Genomic DNA, 18,119 nt, shown 5'->3' with positions numbered 1-18,119 from the left:
AAGGGGAAGGCAGAGACTACGGATCTCCACTTGCTACGGTCCGGACATACCGCTCCCTCTTATCTAGTACTTCCTGGATTTGGTCCAGGTATATACGACAAGGCCTACTCAACCCTAATTCACCATCCACGGTTGCCTAGTACCCATCTTGCTTGTTTACCATTTCTTGCCAATTGCTGTGGCTTGCTGTTGGGTATATAAAAAGCTATTTTTAAATAATAAATATATTGTATAAAAATCACACATCATTTTTACATTTATGCCGTTTTAAATCACCGATTTCCGTGAAATTACTATTACATACATCACAATACTTAGAACTATGTACCCGCAAGTGTATTTTTAACTTCCCATTTGCGAATTCATTCAAATACTTTTCGTCGTGTACCCTCATATGTTTCGATAAATTACCAATTTGCTTATTGCATACTTTACATGTATAGGGTTTAACACCTGTATGTACACGCATATGGCGTTTTAATTGTCCCGTTTCTCTAAAAGATCGCTTACAAACATCACAATCGAACGGCTTGTCTCCAGTATGAATGCGCATATGAATTTTCAAATACCCGTTATCTGAAAAGGATTTTTTACATATTTTACAACTGAACGGCCGTTCACCCGTATGCGTCCTTTCGTGGAGTTTAAAACTGGCCATTTGCGCGAACTGCCTATCGCAGAACGTGCACAGATACGGTTTAAAACCTGTGTGTACCCTCATATGGACTTTCAAAGTTGTATACGCCCTAAAGTTTTTATTACAAACGTCACATTTATAGGGTTTCTCGCCTGTGTGCTGCCGTTGGTGTATTAACAAATAGCTTTTGCTTGAAAATTTCTTGTTGCAAGATGTGCACGTGTGCGGTTTTATGCCTGTGTGTATAATGTGTATATGGCGTTTTAGATGTGTGCGTTGCGGGAATCGACGCCCGCATATATCACACACGTAGGGACGCTCGCCTGAAAAAATACAATTACATATAAAATACATTAAAACAATTATTATGATAGCAAAAACTATTTCAGTTTTACTATACCAAATTATAAAAAAATCTTGAAAATGTTTAATACTCAACTATTTTATACCATGCCATATATAGATGTGAAATCTACGGTAATCTTATGGTAAAACTACACTAATCAGGCAAGCCACTTCAAAAGTAAAAAATCATTTAATCATATAGGTAACACAATGTACACTATGAACGTCATAAAAAAAGAAATGTATATAAAATGCTTCTAACTTTATATTTAGTGCCAGTTCTCAAATCAAGGGCTTACCAGTATGCGTCAAAATATGCGATTTCAAAGTCTGATTATGTCCAAAGCATTTGTGACAAATATCGCATTTGTATTTCTTTTCCCTCGTGTGCACTTTTAAATGTTCTTTCAGACCTTTCTTCTTAGAAAACTCCTTCTCACAAAATTCACATTTAAACTTCACTAGATGTATCGAAAAGTGTTTTTTCAATAACCGCGGATCATCGAAATTTGTTTCGCATAAGTTACACGCATAACCGTTATCTTCGTGATTCTCACTTATATGTGTTATTAAATCTTTATTTTTCTTAAATATCGCTTTGCATATAAGACATGGGTAGGTTTTCTCGAATTTGTGGGTTTGTATGTGCATTTCCAGCGAACCGGGGTACGTGAATTTCTTTTGACATACATCACAGGTATATTTCTTAGACTCTTGCTTCAAAGGTTTGATGTCTGCAATAAAATAAATAATGTCGTAATAAGTTTGAGGAATTAAATATTATGACAATATCTGGTCAAGATATTCATGAATATGGTGACTTTCACCAGTATAATTCTCGAAATAGAACAAACCTAAGCATACAACCAACCAGCTTTCACAAGATAAACTACTCCTTATATTGAAATTGTATTGGTTTTTTACAACAAACTTCCAAGCGAAATTAGAGCTGAGTAAGTTTAATAGCCTAACCTGTGATATTGACCTATTCACCTCAAGCGTGGGGTCGGCAAGGAGAGCTATGACATCTGAGTTCCTCAGTGGAATGAATAATGAACCATAAGTTTTTATAAGTGTACATATAAGTTATACTAAACTGTTTAGCGTTACTTAGCCAATTTTTACTTAGTTTATTACTTTCTTTGATATATATTTATTTAGTTGAATAAAATCATTTTATTGTTACCAATAGTTAATATTATTAGTACTTAACTATTTGTAAAGATTTATTTAATGGCGTAAAAGAATATTGTATTTAGGAAGTAAGTTAGTAATAAGCTGTAAATCTTTCTCAATAAATAAAATCAAAAAATCAAAATTCTTACACATAAATTAATCAATAAAGCTTTTTATAAGTTTGACGATTATTTAAATTATCCTAATCCTTGGAATTGCTTTGCTCCAGCTCAAATATTTATGGCTGCTGAGCAGTAATAAAATGTAAGTGTAAATTCAAAATCAATTTTGTGTTGACATTCATAAGTGTACTTGATTACCTATATGAATAAAGTTATTTTGAGTTTTAGCTTTGAGCTTAGTAGTAACAACTTACCACAATCTGTCACTGGAGGTGTTACCCAGTTAATATCAGGTTTAGTATCTTGACTCTGTAAGCTAGCCAATGGCTGGTCATCTACGTCTGAGAAAATGTCATCTAGTAGTAATTTTTCATCTGAAATTACAACATCAATATTATTAATTCAATGAATTAATAATCAAACACAAAATTTTAAGCCATCTATAAACTTAAGCATTTTAGATTAGATTAGCAGGATTAAGTATTAATTAATTTTAGTTTGTAATTACATAAAATTACAATAAAAGAAATCCAAATCTAGTCAACAAATTATTCTAACCAGAGTTGACTGATGCAGTAGGTGAATTTTGCCTGAAGTGTCAAATGGAAACATTAAGGGACACTTATAGAATATAAATATATTATTTACAAACCTGTCTCTTCATTATGTACTGAAGTTACTTCATCAAAAGGTTCTTCTTTAGTTTCTGCTAAATAATTTAATCCATTATTTTCCCAAGCCAAAACATATTACAAAGATTTGTCTATTTGAAAAAAAAATATAAAGCATTTGTTCAATGTTTCACTCAAGTATTTATTTATTAGTATAAATATTAAACATAAAATATCTAAAACTATAAAGGCTTTGGGATCAAATAAAATGCTTTCGTTACCTTTAATGAAATAATCATTGTAATACTGTAAAAATTGATCTTCACATTTTAATATTTGTAATCTAAACAGCTCAGCATCTCGCAGTTTTGGTATACATACATCACAAATACTGTAAAAGGACTTTAAAGTGTCTCCAACTTGACATAACTGAAAATTCAAAAGACCAAATTAGGTCAATTAATAATTCCCTATTAAGTATAAAATGAAAATAATTAATTTTCAAGTATGTTGTCTGAATGCCCTACATAGTTTGTAAAATTAAAAAGAATGATTTACAGAATCATATTATTCCTTTTTTATTGTTGCAAAATATGTAATAACGTTTACTGCATTGTAATTGAGGAAACGGATTAATGTTAAGTTATATTTCACGTACCGTAACATTCAACGTATTTTGCAACTTATTGGAATAAGTTTCTCCTTTTTCATCATATAAGCACAACTCCTCAAGATTATTAAATGTGCCATGAGAGTGGCAACAGCGGCATATACCACTGATATTCCATGTTTCAGACATTATGAAAAGTTTAATATAACATGCTAGAAAACTAAAAACTGTAAAATCTAAAATCTTAAAATGTAAACATAATAATTTTCCCAATATAAATTAATAAGACTGCTTCTTATTGGCTACAAAATAATAGTAAATTTTCAAAATGTGACATTTACATTTATTTGACTTCGATACAGATTTGCCTAGTTAATAGTTGTCAAATTTTTGTTATGGCTATCGTTTCAGCGCGCATTCTCAGGAATCGATCGCAAACTATTTTCTATTTCATGAAGAAACAAAAATGACTGAAGTTATTGAAAGTGTGTTAACTGGGAAATTAAACTGTGATCTATTAATTCAGTGGCTGAACAACGAGTCCATAGAGGTCTAACCTCATTTTTTTCGTATTTGGCTTGTGTTTACAATTTTTTTCAACAAGTTTTTGTATTTCAGGGTGCGCCGGACGACTGTATACTATTTTGTTGTAGTAGAAACGAATTTGTTGCATATTTTTTATCGTTTTTAAGGAATCAGACAGATGGGTAAGTCATAAAGATATAAGTTCTTCCTACTTAAAGTTTCCCTGATTACAAATTCTCTAAAATACAACAAACATAGTATTAAGTTTATAAAAAGAGTTGGTCTTAAAATTTCCTAAGGGTGCTTGACTAAAATTGAAAGTATGCCAATGATATATAGTAGCTAAACATTAAGACCATTATATTATGAATATTGTATCATTTATTTGTTAAATTAAACTAATGTATATATATAATAGTATGTATATATACTATAGTATGTATTGATACTTAATAAATTTCTGATTAAATTAACCTGTTTTTTATGTCTTATACTGGCACAAATAGAATAATAGTTTTATCGTTTAATCTGCCAATCATATAAAACAAAAATATTCAATTAACACTTATTTTAATTTAAGCCTAAATAACTCCATTTCTAGAATCCTTCACACAAACAACAGTATACAATTATTAAATCAAACACTAGAAACGCTAAGCAAGCGTAAACATCATCGCTCAATCAGTGATCCTGGCAATGAAAATGAGAAAATTGAGAAAAGTGATAGGAAAATACAGGAGTCTCCAAATAGAGAAAGAAAAAAAACTGGACGCAGGGTTAAAACAAAATTATTTACTGAGGAAAAATCAAACCAGTCTATATCTTCAGATGAATCCAGATTGAGTGTGGGGATTGAAAGGTACTAAAAAATAACCGGTATAATTAAAGGTATATAAAAATAATTGCCTATTCATGCACTACAAAATCATAACGTCTTGTTTGAACAGTGCAATAATTTATTCAATAAATAATTAATGCTTTTTAATGTTTTTTTTATTTATAGTTTGAATTTTTCTTTTTATAGAGTAACTATAAGTACACCATTGAAAAATGGAACGCGACCAGATTTTATGGCAAGTCCTGTGACTCCAACTTCAAGGAGCTTTAGTGAACGTTGTGATACACCACGAATGAGTAGGCATTCTAGATCACAAGATAAAAGTATAAGTTTAGGTAAGCAATTTTGAAATTTAAAAACTATTCAAGAAGACCATTACTTGTATAGAGTTGTAATAAAACTTTTTTAACAACTACATAGATATTAAGATCTTGAAATTATTTGTAAGAATCTAGAAACTGAATGAAAAGTGTGTTTAATTATTCCAGGTGATTATTTAGTTACAGCCCAACCTAAAAGCGCCAAAAAGAAGCGAGCAAGCAAAAATGCGTCAAGCGAAGACTTGGAACCTAAAGTAGATCTAGATTTAAGTAATTCAGACATGTTCCCTGAGATAGGGGCTAGAAAAGCCAACTCCCTTCGATCAGAAAGACGTAGAATTAAACCTACAGTTATTGACAAAAGTGTGTCTTTAAATAGTTTTACTGATGCATTTCAACAACCATCTTTAGGGCTCGAAGAAAATATTGCATTTAAACCAACACTCCAATCAAAGGACACTTCGAATAATTTTGACGCAGAAAGAAACATTCTAAGACAGGATAGGCATAAATTAATGGAGAAATTCAATATACTAAACACCAATGTGGCACCAAAGGTAACGCCTCAAATAAAAATTTTGCAGAAGGAAAAGAAATCTCATAAGTTTATAGATGCTGATGTAAACAAAGTATGTTTTAGGGAGAAAATCGAGGACTTAGTTCAAATATATGACGCTTTATTGAAGAATAATTTGATTTTAAGTGTGAACACCGAGATATATTACTTAATAACTATTTTACTATCAAAACAAGAGGAAGATGACTTTAGAAAAGTTGATAAAAGTGTTCAGAATATTATGAAAACTATTCACAACAGTACTTGTTTTTCTGTCAAGTCTTTGTGGAATTTGCGATTGGTGTTGGAAATTATTTTGGACAAAAACGCGCTTAAAACACTGGGAGAGAACAAGAAGATTAGGAGTTTTTATCCAGATTTGGCGAAATTTTTACTTAACGCATATGGGTTGAAATGTGAAATGGAATCTCAGAGGAAGTTGATACTAGAAAATAGAATATCAAATGGAATTGTTTGTTTCAATCTAGATACGGATAATGCAGATAATTTTCCGTCGCTATTGAGCTTTCAGAACTTTAAGAAGCAGAGGGATATGTTCTATGAGATTTTAAGGTGAGTTTTTTTGTTAGTATCCCTTTGAGCCTGATTTTATTATTATACACAAAACCGAAACAATTTTGAAGCGATTTGGCCTTGAAATTAATAATTTTTACTTTCTTACCAAAACATAAGTAATTATTGAATCTGATCGAAAAATGTAAAAGCGATATTACTGATAAAATTAAATATAAATGCATACAATGCTTAATGCAACTGGTTGCAAAACATATGTATTATAACATATAAGAATAGACTTGGCATAACCCATAGCATAGTAATCCAAAATATAATTTGTAATAATTTATTGGTACTGATATCAGAATGAAAAATACAACTAATGCATGGGGACAATTTTTTTTTATGTAAATGAACTTTGTTGACATGATAAACAAACACCGTAACCATGGTAACAAACGCTTTTTATGTAGTAGATAAATTTTACAAATAATGTACATTGTACATATTATCTGTATTCTATGTTTAGTCCACGTTTAATAACGCAGGTTATGTTTCTATCCCTATAATTCTTGCCTTATATTAATCTGAATAAAATCGAGTTAACTTTAGGACAAAATCACATTTGTCTTGATTATTTTGTAATTTTTATTCCAGATGGTACCAAGACACACAAAATAGTTCTAGATCAAGTCTACGTGCGCGTATAAAATCCTTATTATCGTGTGGGCCGAGTGCAGCGAATCACGCGCATTTAGCCAAACTATTCGTACATTTGTTGGCTGAGTGCTTACCACCTAATGAACAGGTAAGAATATAATATATTAACTAGCTGACCGGGCAAACGTCGTTTTGCCATGTATATCATTTATAATACAAAAATAGGGGTTGATCTTAGTGAAATTTAGGAGTTGTATGTATTTTTTAATGCTGTATCATAAAAAAATAAAAACAGATTTTTTTTTTTTAAAATAAAGTAAAAATATTTAGGGGTGGACTACCCTTAACATTTAGGGGGATGAAAAATAGATGTTGTCCGATTCTCAGACATACCCAATAAGCACACAAAATTTCATGAGCGGTTTCGGAGGAGTTTAACCACAAACACCGCGACACGAGAATTTTATATATTAGATATAATCGAATCGAATATTGAACGAAGCAGGTACTGCTTTCCCGGTAGTCAAACCTCCTAATTGCCTTGTGTGTTGTGTATAATGAAATATGTCTCAGAATTAACAAACTTCGAAGGGAACACATATCATGATTTTGTTGAACGCCTTTTATTATCAAATTTTTACTTTTCATAGATTAACCCTTATAAAAATTGCCGATTAAAAACAGTGGCGGATAGTTTCTTATTAGTTCTTTTCATCCGCTCTACTCTCTTAATTTGGGAACTGGTAGTGAATGTAAAATTGGATCTTTCTTTAAATATTGTTCATAAGTGTACATAGTTACCATTATGGTATAAATTTGGTTTTAATTTATTCATGAAAACTTAACCTTTAAACTCGTCGCATCTGTCTCTTTTCATCACAGTCTAATGACAATTTGTTAGAAAGAGATGAAAGAGCACTTAAGTCAAAAGAGTCCAATAATTAGACTCATTTGTTTTTATATGAATAAGAGATGGATATATTACTTCGTGACATTTCCATATATGTTATTTTGCAGGAGTCGAAGTTAAGCAAGCTCCAACGTAGACTGACGTGTCCAAATGCGCCCGAGTCGCACAGACTACCACATTTCACTGAGAAGGAAATGTTTTATAAGTTCGTATTTAACTGCATTAATACCCGATTTTAATATATTCTTGTCTTACCTATAAGGGAGCGTTCAAGTATTACGTAACGCAATTTTTGAAGATTATTGACGTTTATCAGTACCCAAGTATAGTAAAACGTTTCGTGACCACCTAGTGACTCTTTGTTACTGTTATGTGGTGTAAGTAGAAAATAATATTTACAATAACGCGTAATTCAATCCCCGCCCCACATCGTAACGGTTTACAAAAGGACCCCCCCCCCCCCCTTTCCCAAAATTCGTTACGTAATACTTGAACGCTCCCTAAACCGCTGTATATCTGTAATATACATACATGTCAGATAAGAATACTTTTCAGTGCTCTTTGAAAAGCATAGTTAGACTTACGAATAAACGGTTACAATAGGTTTAAAACGTGGACTACGTATGGTACTTGTTGCCATGGTTACTATTATTTTTGTGTCTTTACTTTGATACAATAATGGGCCTTTGGCGAGTTCATAAAATTAATGTATTTCCAGAGACTTCATAATGTATGCAGAAAACGAGTGTTTCCGGGTGCATTTAAAAGATGCGCTTGCGTCTGAAATAATTTCGTTGGATTCTAAATATATCAAAAATGATACGTGTAAGTAAGCGTTTTTCATATCTACAAATTAAAAAAAAATTATATATTTGTATGCGCGGCCTGCATTATTAATTTAAATTTTTAGTGATTTAAATATTTTCATAGTAGACATATCTAGTTATTTAATATTAAGTTCCGTGATTGTACAGAAACCTTACTAATGATTTGATAAATACCTTTTTCAGCTAACGGAGCCGATAACACCCGTGAGTTCCTCCTAGTATCCAAAAAGCTAGGTCTCCTAGCCAAGTTTCTAGGATACCTAACCTCCTTACCATACGCCCTAGATATGACGGGGAAAACCGTACCAACGATCGAAACGTATACAACACCAAAAGAGAAGGTCTTGGAAAACAATTTAGATTTGAGGAATTATGTAAGTGTTTGACGTGGAAACATTTTGTTTTGATCAATCAGGGAAATTGGGGCATTTTTGCACATACCTGGTGTATAGAAAAGATCTTTAGATGTTCAAAATCTATGGAGTTAGATTGTTTCACAATTATTGACTCGTTATTATAATGTTGTTATGTTATATAGTCGAAATACATAAACCACGTTATTATGAGTTTCAATTGCTTCTGTATTAAAAGTCTTCGCGGTAAGAGAACATTTGAGGCTGCTGTGCTAAATTATCTTTCTTGTTGTGTTGACAACATTATTAAGACATAGTTCGACAATAATCTTGATATGAAAAAAATAAAATTTGTGAATTAATAAAAAAAACGGAAATAGGAGTTATATTAGTTAGCGCCATGCCGCCATTCGACACTGACTACCAATATTACTTTTAATTTTTATTTTATTCAAATGGGCCACTTCTTTTCAGAGCCAACCGAACATAGACCTAATAGGAATATTAACAACTACCCTCGAAAATAACAAACTTTGCATAACACTACCATGGTTGATACATTACCTCTCAATGCTCGACTACACGACACTCCGGACTACATACTACAAGAACCTTCTCAAAACAATCTTTTGCATATACGAAAACACCAAAAACCTGAAAAAATTCACAAAAATCTTTCTCAAATCAATTATGGGCTGGTTGTTCGATTTACCCCATTTTCCCCGAGAATTATTCTCGGAGTGTACAAGCGAATTCAAATCGATTACAATCGATGAAGAATTGATCGATGAATCTGTGTTGTTCGAGCTGTGTCCGTTTTTGAAGGACATAAATGTGTTGCTTACTAATAAAGTGACTGAAAAGGATATGGGGACGTTCAGGCATATTACACCCGTTAGTTTGAGCGTGAATGTCGAAGATCGCATGAGGAATAAGGAACGAGAATTGCAGGTGAGAGATATTTAATAATATTGACATCCCTATCTATAACGAAACGAAAAAAAAAAAAAAAAGAAACGAATAACGATTCCAATAAAAATAAAATATGTTTTTTATGGAACATAAGATATAGGTATCACTTATTTCACGTCATTAAATTTGAATCCCTACTCATCGGCAAAGAAGACAGAGGGTGTAGGCCGAGAGAAAAGGCCGGCGTAAAATCCTCTCGACTCTTTTAAAATAGCAAATCATCAAACAACACTTATTTTAAAACAAATATCGCAAATTAATTAGAAGTAGCCTATCTAGCACTAGTCCCAGGCCCTTTTATCAACTAGATGATCGTTAACTTTACAGTAAGCCTTTTTACACAGCTTTTCTTTAATGTATTTCTTAAATTTATTAAAAGGCAGAGATAAAAGAGCCTCTGGGATTTTATTAAAGAAGATATTTATTTTATTTATAAACACTTCGATGCATTACAATATAAAAATTGAACATAATTAAATGAAAAGGAGGGAAACTGGCGGCCTTACCCCTTTCAAGCGATCTCTTCCAGGCAACCACAGTAAGAAAAGAAAAAATAATTAAATTAGATGAGATAGGCAAGAAATAATTTATACAAAAATATGAGAGTAAAAAATTTGGCGGTATTTCGAGAGTAAAAAAATAGTCATGATTAAATTTATACCAAATTATCTTACTTATATTATATTATCTTGCTTATATTGCATATACATTTTAATACAAAAATTGCAGGCTCGTTTAGAAGAGGAATTCCTAAAATCGCAGCCATCTTCAACCAGACGAGTTCTAGAATTGGTCATAGAGAGAGTGACTTCCAGTGCCGTCAAAGAATTAACCGCAAACTGTTTGAACGATGCGAGAAAACGATGTACAGAGATGGCGTTTAAACTCGTCAATAGCTCTAAGGACAAGGATAAGGTAAGGGAATTAACTAGACAGCAAAAATTAACTAGGTAGAAAGAACTAACTAGATAGCAATAATTGACTAGGTAGAAAAAAAATATTAGGGAGAAAGAACTATGTAACTAGATAGCAAAAATTTACTGGGTAGAAAAAAATACTAGGTAGAAGGAACTAACTAGATAGCAAAAATTGAATGGGTAGAAAAAAATACTAGGTAGAAGGAACTAACTAGATAGCAAAAATTTAATGGGTAGAAAAAATTTACTAGGTAGAAAGAACTAACTAGATAGCAGTAATTAACTGGGTAGAAAAAATTTACTAGGTAGAAAGAACTAACTAGATAGCAAAAATTTACTGGGTAGAAAAAAATTATTAGGTAGAAAGAACTAACTAGATAGCAAAAATTTACTGGGTAGAAAAAAAATACTAGGTAGAAGGAACTAACTAGATAGCAAAAATTGAATGGGTAGAAAAAATTTACTATGTAGAAAGAAGTAACTAGATAGCAAAAACCAAAAATTGACTAGGCAGTTGATGGAAGCTTGTACCCGTGGTTCTATAGAAATATAAAGTTAATGTCTTGTGTTGCATTTTTATTTATGGAATTAAATTTAATTTGTATTAGTAGGAAAAAGTATAAATGCGCTCATTTTATTAAATATTGTTCATTTTACCTTTTAGCAAATTTTACAGTGATATATATGTTACACTGTTAATATATTTCCAATGATTGACTCAACAATTGCCTTAATCGAAATATCATTAAACCTTATTGCCTAACCACGTCAGTTCGAACTCGGTTGGTTCAGACTATATTTATGAAAATGATTTTTATAATCACTTAGGAATGAAACGTCACAAAAGATTGAATTATTTTCAAATCTTTACGAAATTACTACTTACTACCACAAAACAAATAAAAAAATCTCTATTTCCCTTAAACATATATTTCAAAAATTCCAGTGGCCGGACCTTTTAGATCTGGACCTCAGATTTCTGTATGTGTTACGTGATTATTTATTTTTCTTAATAGACAAGTTGATCACAGCCTTCTGTGCCTGACACACGCCTTCGACCCTTTGGGTCTAAGCATGCTTGTTTCTGTCCACTAATCGCACTAATTTTATTTTTAGCCAACGTTGCTCCAAGGCCTCAACCAACTATACACGGAGCAATTAGAACATTTACGTACGACATCCTTAGAGCAAGCACGTACGCATATGCGTGCTCGTGTATCGTCCGCTTTATCCGCCTTACTACCGTCCGCTGTCGCTCAGTTACACGCTCCGCTCGTCGCCTTTGCCTGTAAAGCGTGTAACGCTAAGTTGGTTAAGTGGACGAATGAGCATTGGAATAGTACTGGTAAGAATTGTTACTAAGTTTAAAATACTTACTGAATTTAGATTTAATCGTGTTTTTACATAACCTTTAACAACCTTCAACCTTTAGGTCTGGGCCTCAGATTTCTGTATCTGCTTCCTGATCATTTAATTTGGTAACGATTGTTAAATTACAATGTTATTAAACCGTTGGAAGAACAGAGTACCCTGATGTACAGGTCTTCCTTGACTCAGTGCAGGGACTCCAATATCTGCTGAAACAATGTATTGAATAAAGGAATTTTGAATTTATTTGGATCAGCCATCGTCGACACACGCCGTCGAATTTTCTAACGTTTTCTTTCACTACGAGCGAGTGTTAATTATGCACATACAAAGGAAAATCTAACAACAATGCTAACAATGTTCATCGCAGACTGTTGTTGACTTGCAATAATTTTTATATATTCTAAGCTAAGTAATTATTAAATTAAATGAATTTAGAACATTTTAAGAATGTAACAGAACCTACGACCACAGGTTAGTGAGGCCCAAATCCACTATCAAATATTGGTCATATTGATGCAATGTACACTCAAGCAGTTAAAAGTACAGTATAAATACAGTCTGCTTTTCAACCATAATGTGCGAGTGCGTCTGTCGAGAATGTACATAAGGGATGCCATGGCAACGTCGCTGGCTACGGATCCAAACAATTTGTATGTAAATGTATGGAAGTTTGTCAACGTCTTGTCGTTTCAACGGTTTGGCAACGTCGCTAATTAGGAAGCACAGCCAGGACCAATGGTTCCCTTTGTGGAGTCCGGATACGTGGCACGCTGGCGACGTCGCCAAACAAACGTATACGAGCAAGCTACGACTCACTCACTCGGTGTCCAACCGGCTGCCAAGACACACATGCGCGTGCGTTTTTTATGAAAAAGAAATGAGTTTTGATACAGTTAGGTTTGTTGTGGAAATTCAAAATCGTCCATCTTAATGGGATACCGCAATATCAGATTATTAAGCCGTCGAAATGCCACGGCGTCACGGTGAGTTAGGGCCTAAAACTAATCGACCATTAAACGTGTGGACTCGTGGATAATCATCTGCCGATGCGTCTGCCAGTGTCCACGGACGGATCTGTCGAGGTGTGGAGGATTTTCATCCCATCTTTTACAACTTACCTTTTTGCTTGTCTTAAAATAGGCTTGACAATCTATTCTTTTCTTCCAGCGGTGTTATGTAAGAACATAAACGAAGAGTTAAACACACTTATCATGTTGGGTGATAACTTCCAAAATCAGCTAAATGATAAGCCAATTACTTTGGAGTTTACGACGTTTGATAGTCCAGCATTTGCTATTATATCCTTAAAGGTAAGCTGTGACTAAGGTATTGAAATCTTAACTTACAAAAATAAAAATTAACCTAAATAAATTTATTTAATATTGCTATACAAATGTGACTGAGAACAACAAGAAAGTGATGTGGTCCAGTTCCCTCAACATGAGCTAGTATGAGAACGCTTCTTAACAATTTTGTGAAAATCATATCTTGTTTTAAATTTTTTTTTACTATAAAGTCACAGGCTCCTGAAATACAGTACATCAAGAGCCTCGGATACATTTTTTGTACAAATTTAAAGATTTGTAGTGATTAATTGTTATTATAAATATTCAAGGACATTTGTTCAGTGTGGACCAATCAGAGCGCTACTTTGCGATTCGAGAATTGATTGAAAATGCTGGATTTCAAATGTACCTTAGTCCGATTTTGAAATTTCAAATCTATATTAATGTAATATTACAAAGATTTGTATGTATGTAATGAATAATAGTATATTATAATCACCATCCTTTCATTTGCAATCGTGTAAATCGTAATTATTTTAATTGAAATGTTACTTGTATGCATTCGAGTAAAGAATTCATCTTAGTAATATTGTAATTATGGAGAGAATATCATTCGATACAATTTAAATCTTATTTTGTTCCAACAATCCATTTACTAAGGGTTCTAAACATAAGAACAATAGACACAAAGTGATCCTTAATCATTTTAAATAACATTCCAGCATCAAATTTATATGATGGGTTGGAAAAAGAGAATGTATATGTCGCAGTAAAGTAGTTAAATCAGAGTGTTCATTAAATCTCTAGAGAGTTAATTAAAGATCGACTACATCTTCACAAAAACTAAAATCTCGTCACCGTCAATATTTGTTTCGTCAGTCGTTTAAGTTAAAAGAAATTGCTTTTCAGGAACAAATATGCCTCCTGTTAGACTACGAAGATGGTGACGATATCTATCCAATACTGGATCTATGCGCACGTTGTACTATTAAGAACCCGTATTGCAGACCGCCAGCGCAAAAAGCAATACTGCAGTTGAGTGTTGATTATTGTATTGTCTTTGGTAAGTTTTTTGGTTTAATTTAACCCACCCAAAAGAATAGATTACACTGTTCAATACAAAATTTGACTTATAGCATAAAATTTCCATATTTTAGATTGTAATGAAAAAAAATTATAATACAACTTTGCTTTTGTATTTAGGAGAGCGATTGAACGTATTTTTTTGAAATATGTGATCATTTTTAATTAATGCTGAAACCAATTGCCACATTGATTAACCTTATATGCCAATATATTTGGCTTCTACATTTCAAATAATTGTTAAAGATTCCTGATTGTATAATTGTATATGTATGACAGCCAAATATGTAGGAATATAAAAGTTCTGTGTCATAAATTTTAAATTGATTTATTTAGGTCTGTGTATGTTTGTTTGTTCAACGTTCTTTGCAAGCGTGCGGATATACTACACAAAATTATATAGGTAGCCAATAGCGTAAATAAAAATTCCTACATATATAACAAAAAATAGCCATGAACGTACTTACTGTAATAATATCTAAATATTGGTGACTATATACATACTTATTATGTAGATAATTTTTATAGCCCTTGATACAATACTGAATTTACTCGAAGTTATAAAATAAATAAATTTCTAATAAAAAATACTTTTAGTCAGCAGAAAACCTGAGCAATTGAATGAAAAATTGCTCCTAAGCCTTCACAATATATGGAACAATTGTTGCCCGGATCGAAAACCTTCATCACCCCAAGAACTCACCGTACCAGAAAGACGGGCAAGCATTTCCCCCACGTTTACAGATTTTAGGGAGGAAAGAGCCCCAACTCCCATTTCTGATGAAGAAGGTCCAATTGGAAAAGTTATTTATGATGAGAAAGAGAAAAATGGGAATGTCGTTACAAATGATAGTAAAGGTATTTGTATTAAGTGTCAAAAATTTATGATATTTTTTGACGTGATAACGTCTTTAAAATCGTTTTAGTCGGGTGACATGTTCAGAAACTTGTGTCACACCAAAACCTCACGAGCGCGATCGCAGGTATAACGAGAGAGAGACGGACCGATCTCCCGTCTCATCTCGAGCGCTGCCAGTCATTCCGTGAATGTATGAAGAAAAATGTATATCATAGTCGAATAAGTAAACTTGTCATTTTACACCCGAAATTTATCATCAAAAGTGTGAATAAAACGATAGATGTAATTTAAAATTTGAAAAAATTGTTATCTTCATTAATTCCTTACTTCCCAAAAACTTATATCACCAATAAGACGTTATCACGTAAACATCTCGATCGTAAACCTACTTTACAAACAACCAATATTTTTTTTATAATTTTTTCGTCGCCATTTCTTTGTTCCTATTATAAATTTTAGACTTTCTTTGGTCGTGGTTCTTTGGTTATACGCGCTAATCTAAACAGATTGCGTATAAAAACGACCCAAATCGTTAATTTTATTAGTAAATACTTTGTTTTCAAAAACTTTGGAAAACACCATCAAACTTGTGGTTAGCGAACGCCATATTGACAGTTTAAAGAGTTTCGTTTCTAGTTTGAGAGTGGAAGAAAGTGGAACTAAATTTAAATTAACAGTCAACAGGCTAAGCAAGTTATGAAACGTCATCGATCAGCTGTTTGATCATCTGGCTAATTCAGGCCGCTAGTTAAACGGCGCTGTTTAGTTAAGAGGCTAGGCTGTTGATAGAACGGCTAATTAAGTTTTTTGGCTACGACAGAAACATAGAACAAAACTTTTTGATATTTTTTTGTATTTCCAGTGGAAAGCCCAAATACGGAATCGGATCCGAACCTGGAATATTTTGATCGCATCCTTTGTCCACGAAACATTGTGTTAATGAGTGAATCAAACCGCAAAAGTTCTGATATATGGCAGGCATTAGCAGATGTTCTAGTTTTCATGTTAAAACAGGCCTACTTAAGTGAGGATTCCTTAACTGAACAATGCTTGGCAGTGTATAGGCAGGACTGGCCGCAGGTAACTATTACAAAAATAATTGACTTACAATTAATATTCACGTGAAAGCCTATTAATTTTGATTTTCCCTTTTAAGAAGTTTTTATGCAGGGTACTTTTAATATTAAATAGATTTCCCAAAAAAATATTTAATGTATAACAAAAGTGTATAGAAATGAAAATTTTTACGCAAATTTTTTGGACCTTCAAGCCGGATATTTTTTGGTCCTTCGAAAATTTGTTATATAGAGATTTTGAAAGCTGAAAGTGTTGAATAGATTTCATATAAATAGTTTAACGTATATTTTATTTGTATTAAATTAGTATGATTTTGATATATAACGTTATTTTCCACTCCGTTTATTTAATTACTCTCTGACTTATAATTTAAATATAGAAAATTATTTTGCGACTTACCTAACATAATATACATATGTAGGTGAATATATTTCTATATACTTGTATAAATACAATTTATTTATATCAAAATATTCTTACGGTAGTCCTCATACTAGGGGGCTCCATATTATGTGAGTGACTATCTTACAATTCTTCCTTGGTACATTCAAAACATAAAGTTATACATAGAGATAATATTTATAAATCAATAGTAGGTTAAATCTAATTAAATAAAATATCGTGTACGACTATGTATGCGTAATATAGCGAGTATATTTTTCTTCAGAATATCCTTGAAAACTTGTCCACGTGCATGAAATGTGTATCATCGAAATGGAATCGATCATCGACAGGAAAATTCACATTGTTCCTCGATTTCCTGGCAGACTTTTGTGGGAATATGGACTTTGAGCCACTTGAATAAGACACAAAATCGTGTAAATCTCCAATACTTATAAATATGCCTTAATATTTATGTTGTATACATAATATGTCCATTTTTAAACCTGGTTTTATAGAGAATTTTAGATGTTCATTTTATGTAACACATACGAATCGTTGAATAGAATCGTAGTAATGAGTAGCAATTTACTAGTAAGTATAGAACTACTTTTGTAGTTAGCCTTTTTTAATAATGACAATAAATCATTCTTATAGAAAATGCTTTAAATCCAACTCATTTCTGGATCCTAACAATAAATTTTTTTTTAAAACAAATGAATTTTTGTTTTGTAACGAGCGCAACTTGATTTAATTTACATAACTCGACGTTTTGAGTGGTCAACAAGGTTTGAGTAAACCATAGACAATATTATTCTACATTTTTTTTTATTTGGAATACAAATATGATATTTTTGTGTCTAAGGTCTATATAAAAATCTTTTGAAGTTATACTTCTTTAGGCGCGTTATGAAAAATTGATGAGAGTGAAATTTTAGGATGCGCGCGCACCGTGACACAAAATTAACAGAATGAAGTTGCCCACGGAAGATGCTACGGCATTGGACATAATTTAAAAACAACATTCGAATAATAATAGAATTTATGTTGCACTTAATGTAAGAGAACTGTAACTTTATCGACTATAATGACTCTTTTTCCAGTCTTTGATTATTTAATTGTAATTAATTATTTGCATGCAATCAAAAACTATTTTTAATAATGCCA

The 18,119-nt window shown here is 32.2% G+C and overlaps 2 protein-coding genes across 4 annotated transcripts; one reads left to right on the top strand and one right to left on the bottom strand.

The window, feature by feature from the left end:
* Positions 1 to 208: 208 nt before the first annotated feature.
* LOC125054975 (zinc finger protein OZF-like) lies at positions 209 to 3,805 on the bottom strand. 2 transcript variants are annotated; one of them, XM_047657115.1, is made up of 6 exons: positions 3,550 to 3,805; positions 3,173 to 3,320; positions 2,933 to 2,989; positions 2,535 to 2,654; positions 1,282 to 1,716; positions 209 to 960 (listed from the first exon to the last, which is right to left on the bottom strand). In XM_047657115.1, exons 1-6 carry the CDS (start codon positions 3,688 to 3,690, stop codon positions 239 to 241), a joined length of 1,623 nt encoding a protein of 540 aa, XP_047513071.1. In that variant the 5' UTR covers positions 3,691 to 3,805; the 3' UTR covers positions 209 to 238. The 2 variants fall into 2 exon arrangements, with proteins under 2 accessions (XP_047513071.1, XP_047513072.1); XM_047657116.1 differs by having other exon boundaries at positions 2,933 to 2,986; positions 3,550 to 3,804.
* Positions 3,806 to 3,866: 61 nt separating this feature from the next.
* LOC125054974 (codanin-1) lies at positions 3,867 to 17,649 on the top strand. 2 transcript variants are annotated; one of them, XM_047657112.1, is made up of 17 exons: positions 3,867 to 4,051; positions 4,120 to 4,208; positions 4,628 to 4,885; positions 5,051 to 5,199; positions 5,353 to 6,313; positions 6,914 to 7,064; positions 7,934 to 8,031; positions 8,545 to 8,651; positions 8,837 to 9,027; positions 9,481 to 9,957; positions 10,708 to 10,893; positions 12,012 to 12,240; positions 13,434 to 13,576; positions 14,462 to 14,615; positions 15,233 to 15,493; positions 16,357 to 16,574; positions 17,239 to 17,649. In XM_047657112.1, the coding sequence occupies exons 1-17, from the start codon at positions 3,968 to 3,970 to the stop codon at positions 17,374 to 17,376; spliced, it is 3,894 nt and encodes a 1,297-aa protein (XP_047513068.1). In that variant the 5' UTR covers positions 3,867 to 3,967; the 3' UTR covers positions 17,377 to 17,649. The 2 variants fall into 2 exon arrangements, with proteins under 2 accessions (XP_047513068.1, XP_047513069.1); XM_047657113.1 differs by lacking the exons at positions 3,867 to 4,051; positions 4,120 to 4,208; positions 4,628 to 4,885; positions 5,051 to 5,199 and having other exon boundaries at positions 5,616 to 5,741; positions 5,825 to 6,313.
* The last annotated feature ends 470 nt before the right edge of the window (positions 17,650 to 18,119 follow it).

This window comes from Pieris napi, chromosome 13 (assembly GCF_905475465.1).
Source record: "Pieris napi chromosome 13, ilPieNapi1.2, whole genome shotgun sequence".
Taxonomy (NCBI): Eukaryota; Metazoa; Arthropoda; class Insecta; order Lepidoptera; family Pieridae; genus Pieris; species Pieris napi.
The sequence above is the reverse complement of the archived record's forward strand: the minus strand, read 5'-3'. Positions and strand labels throughout refer to the sequence as shown.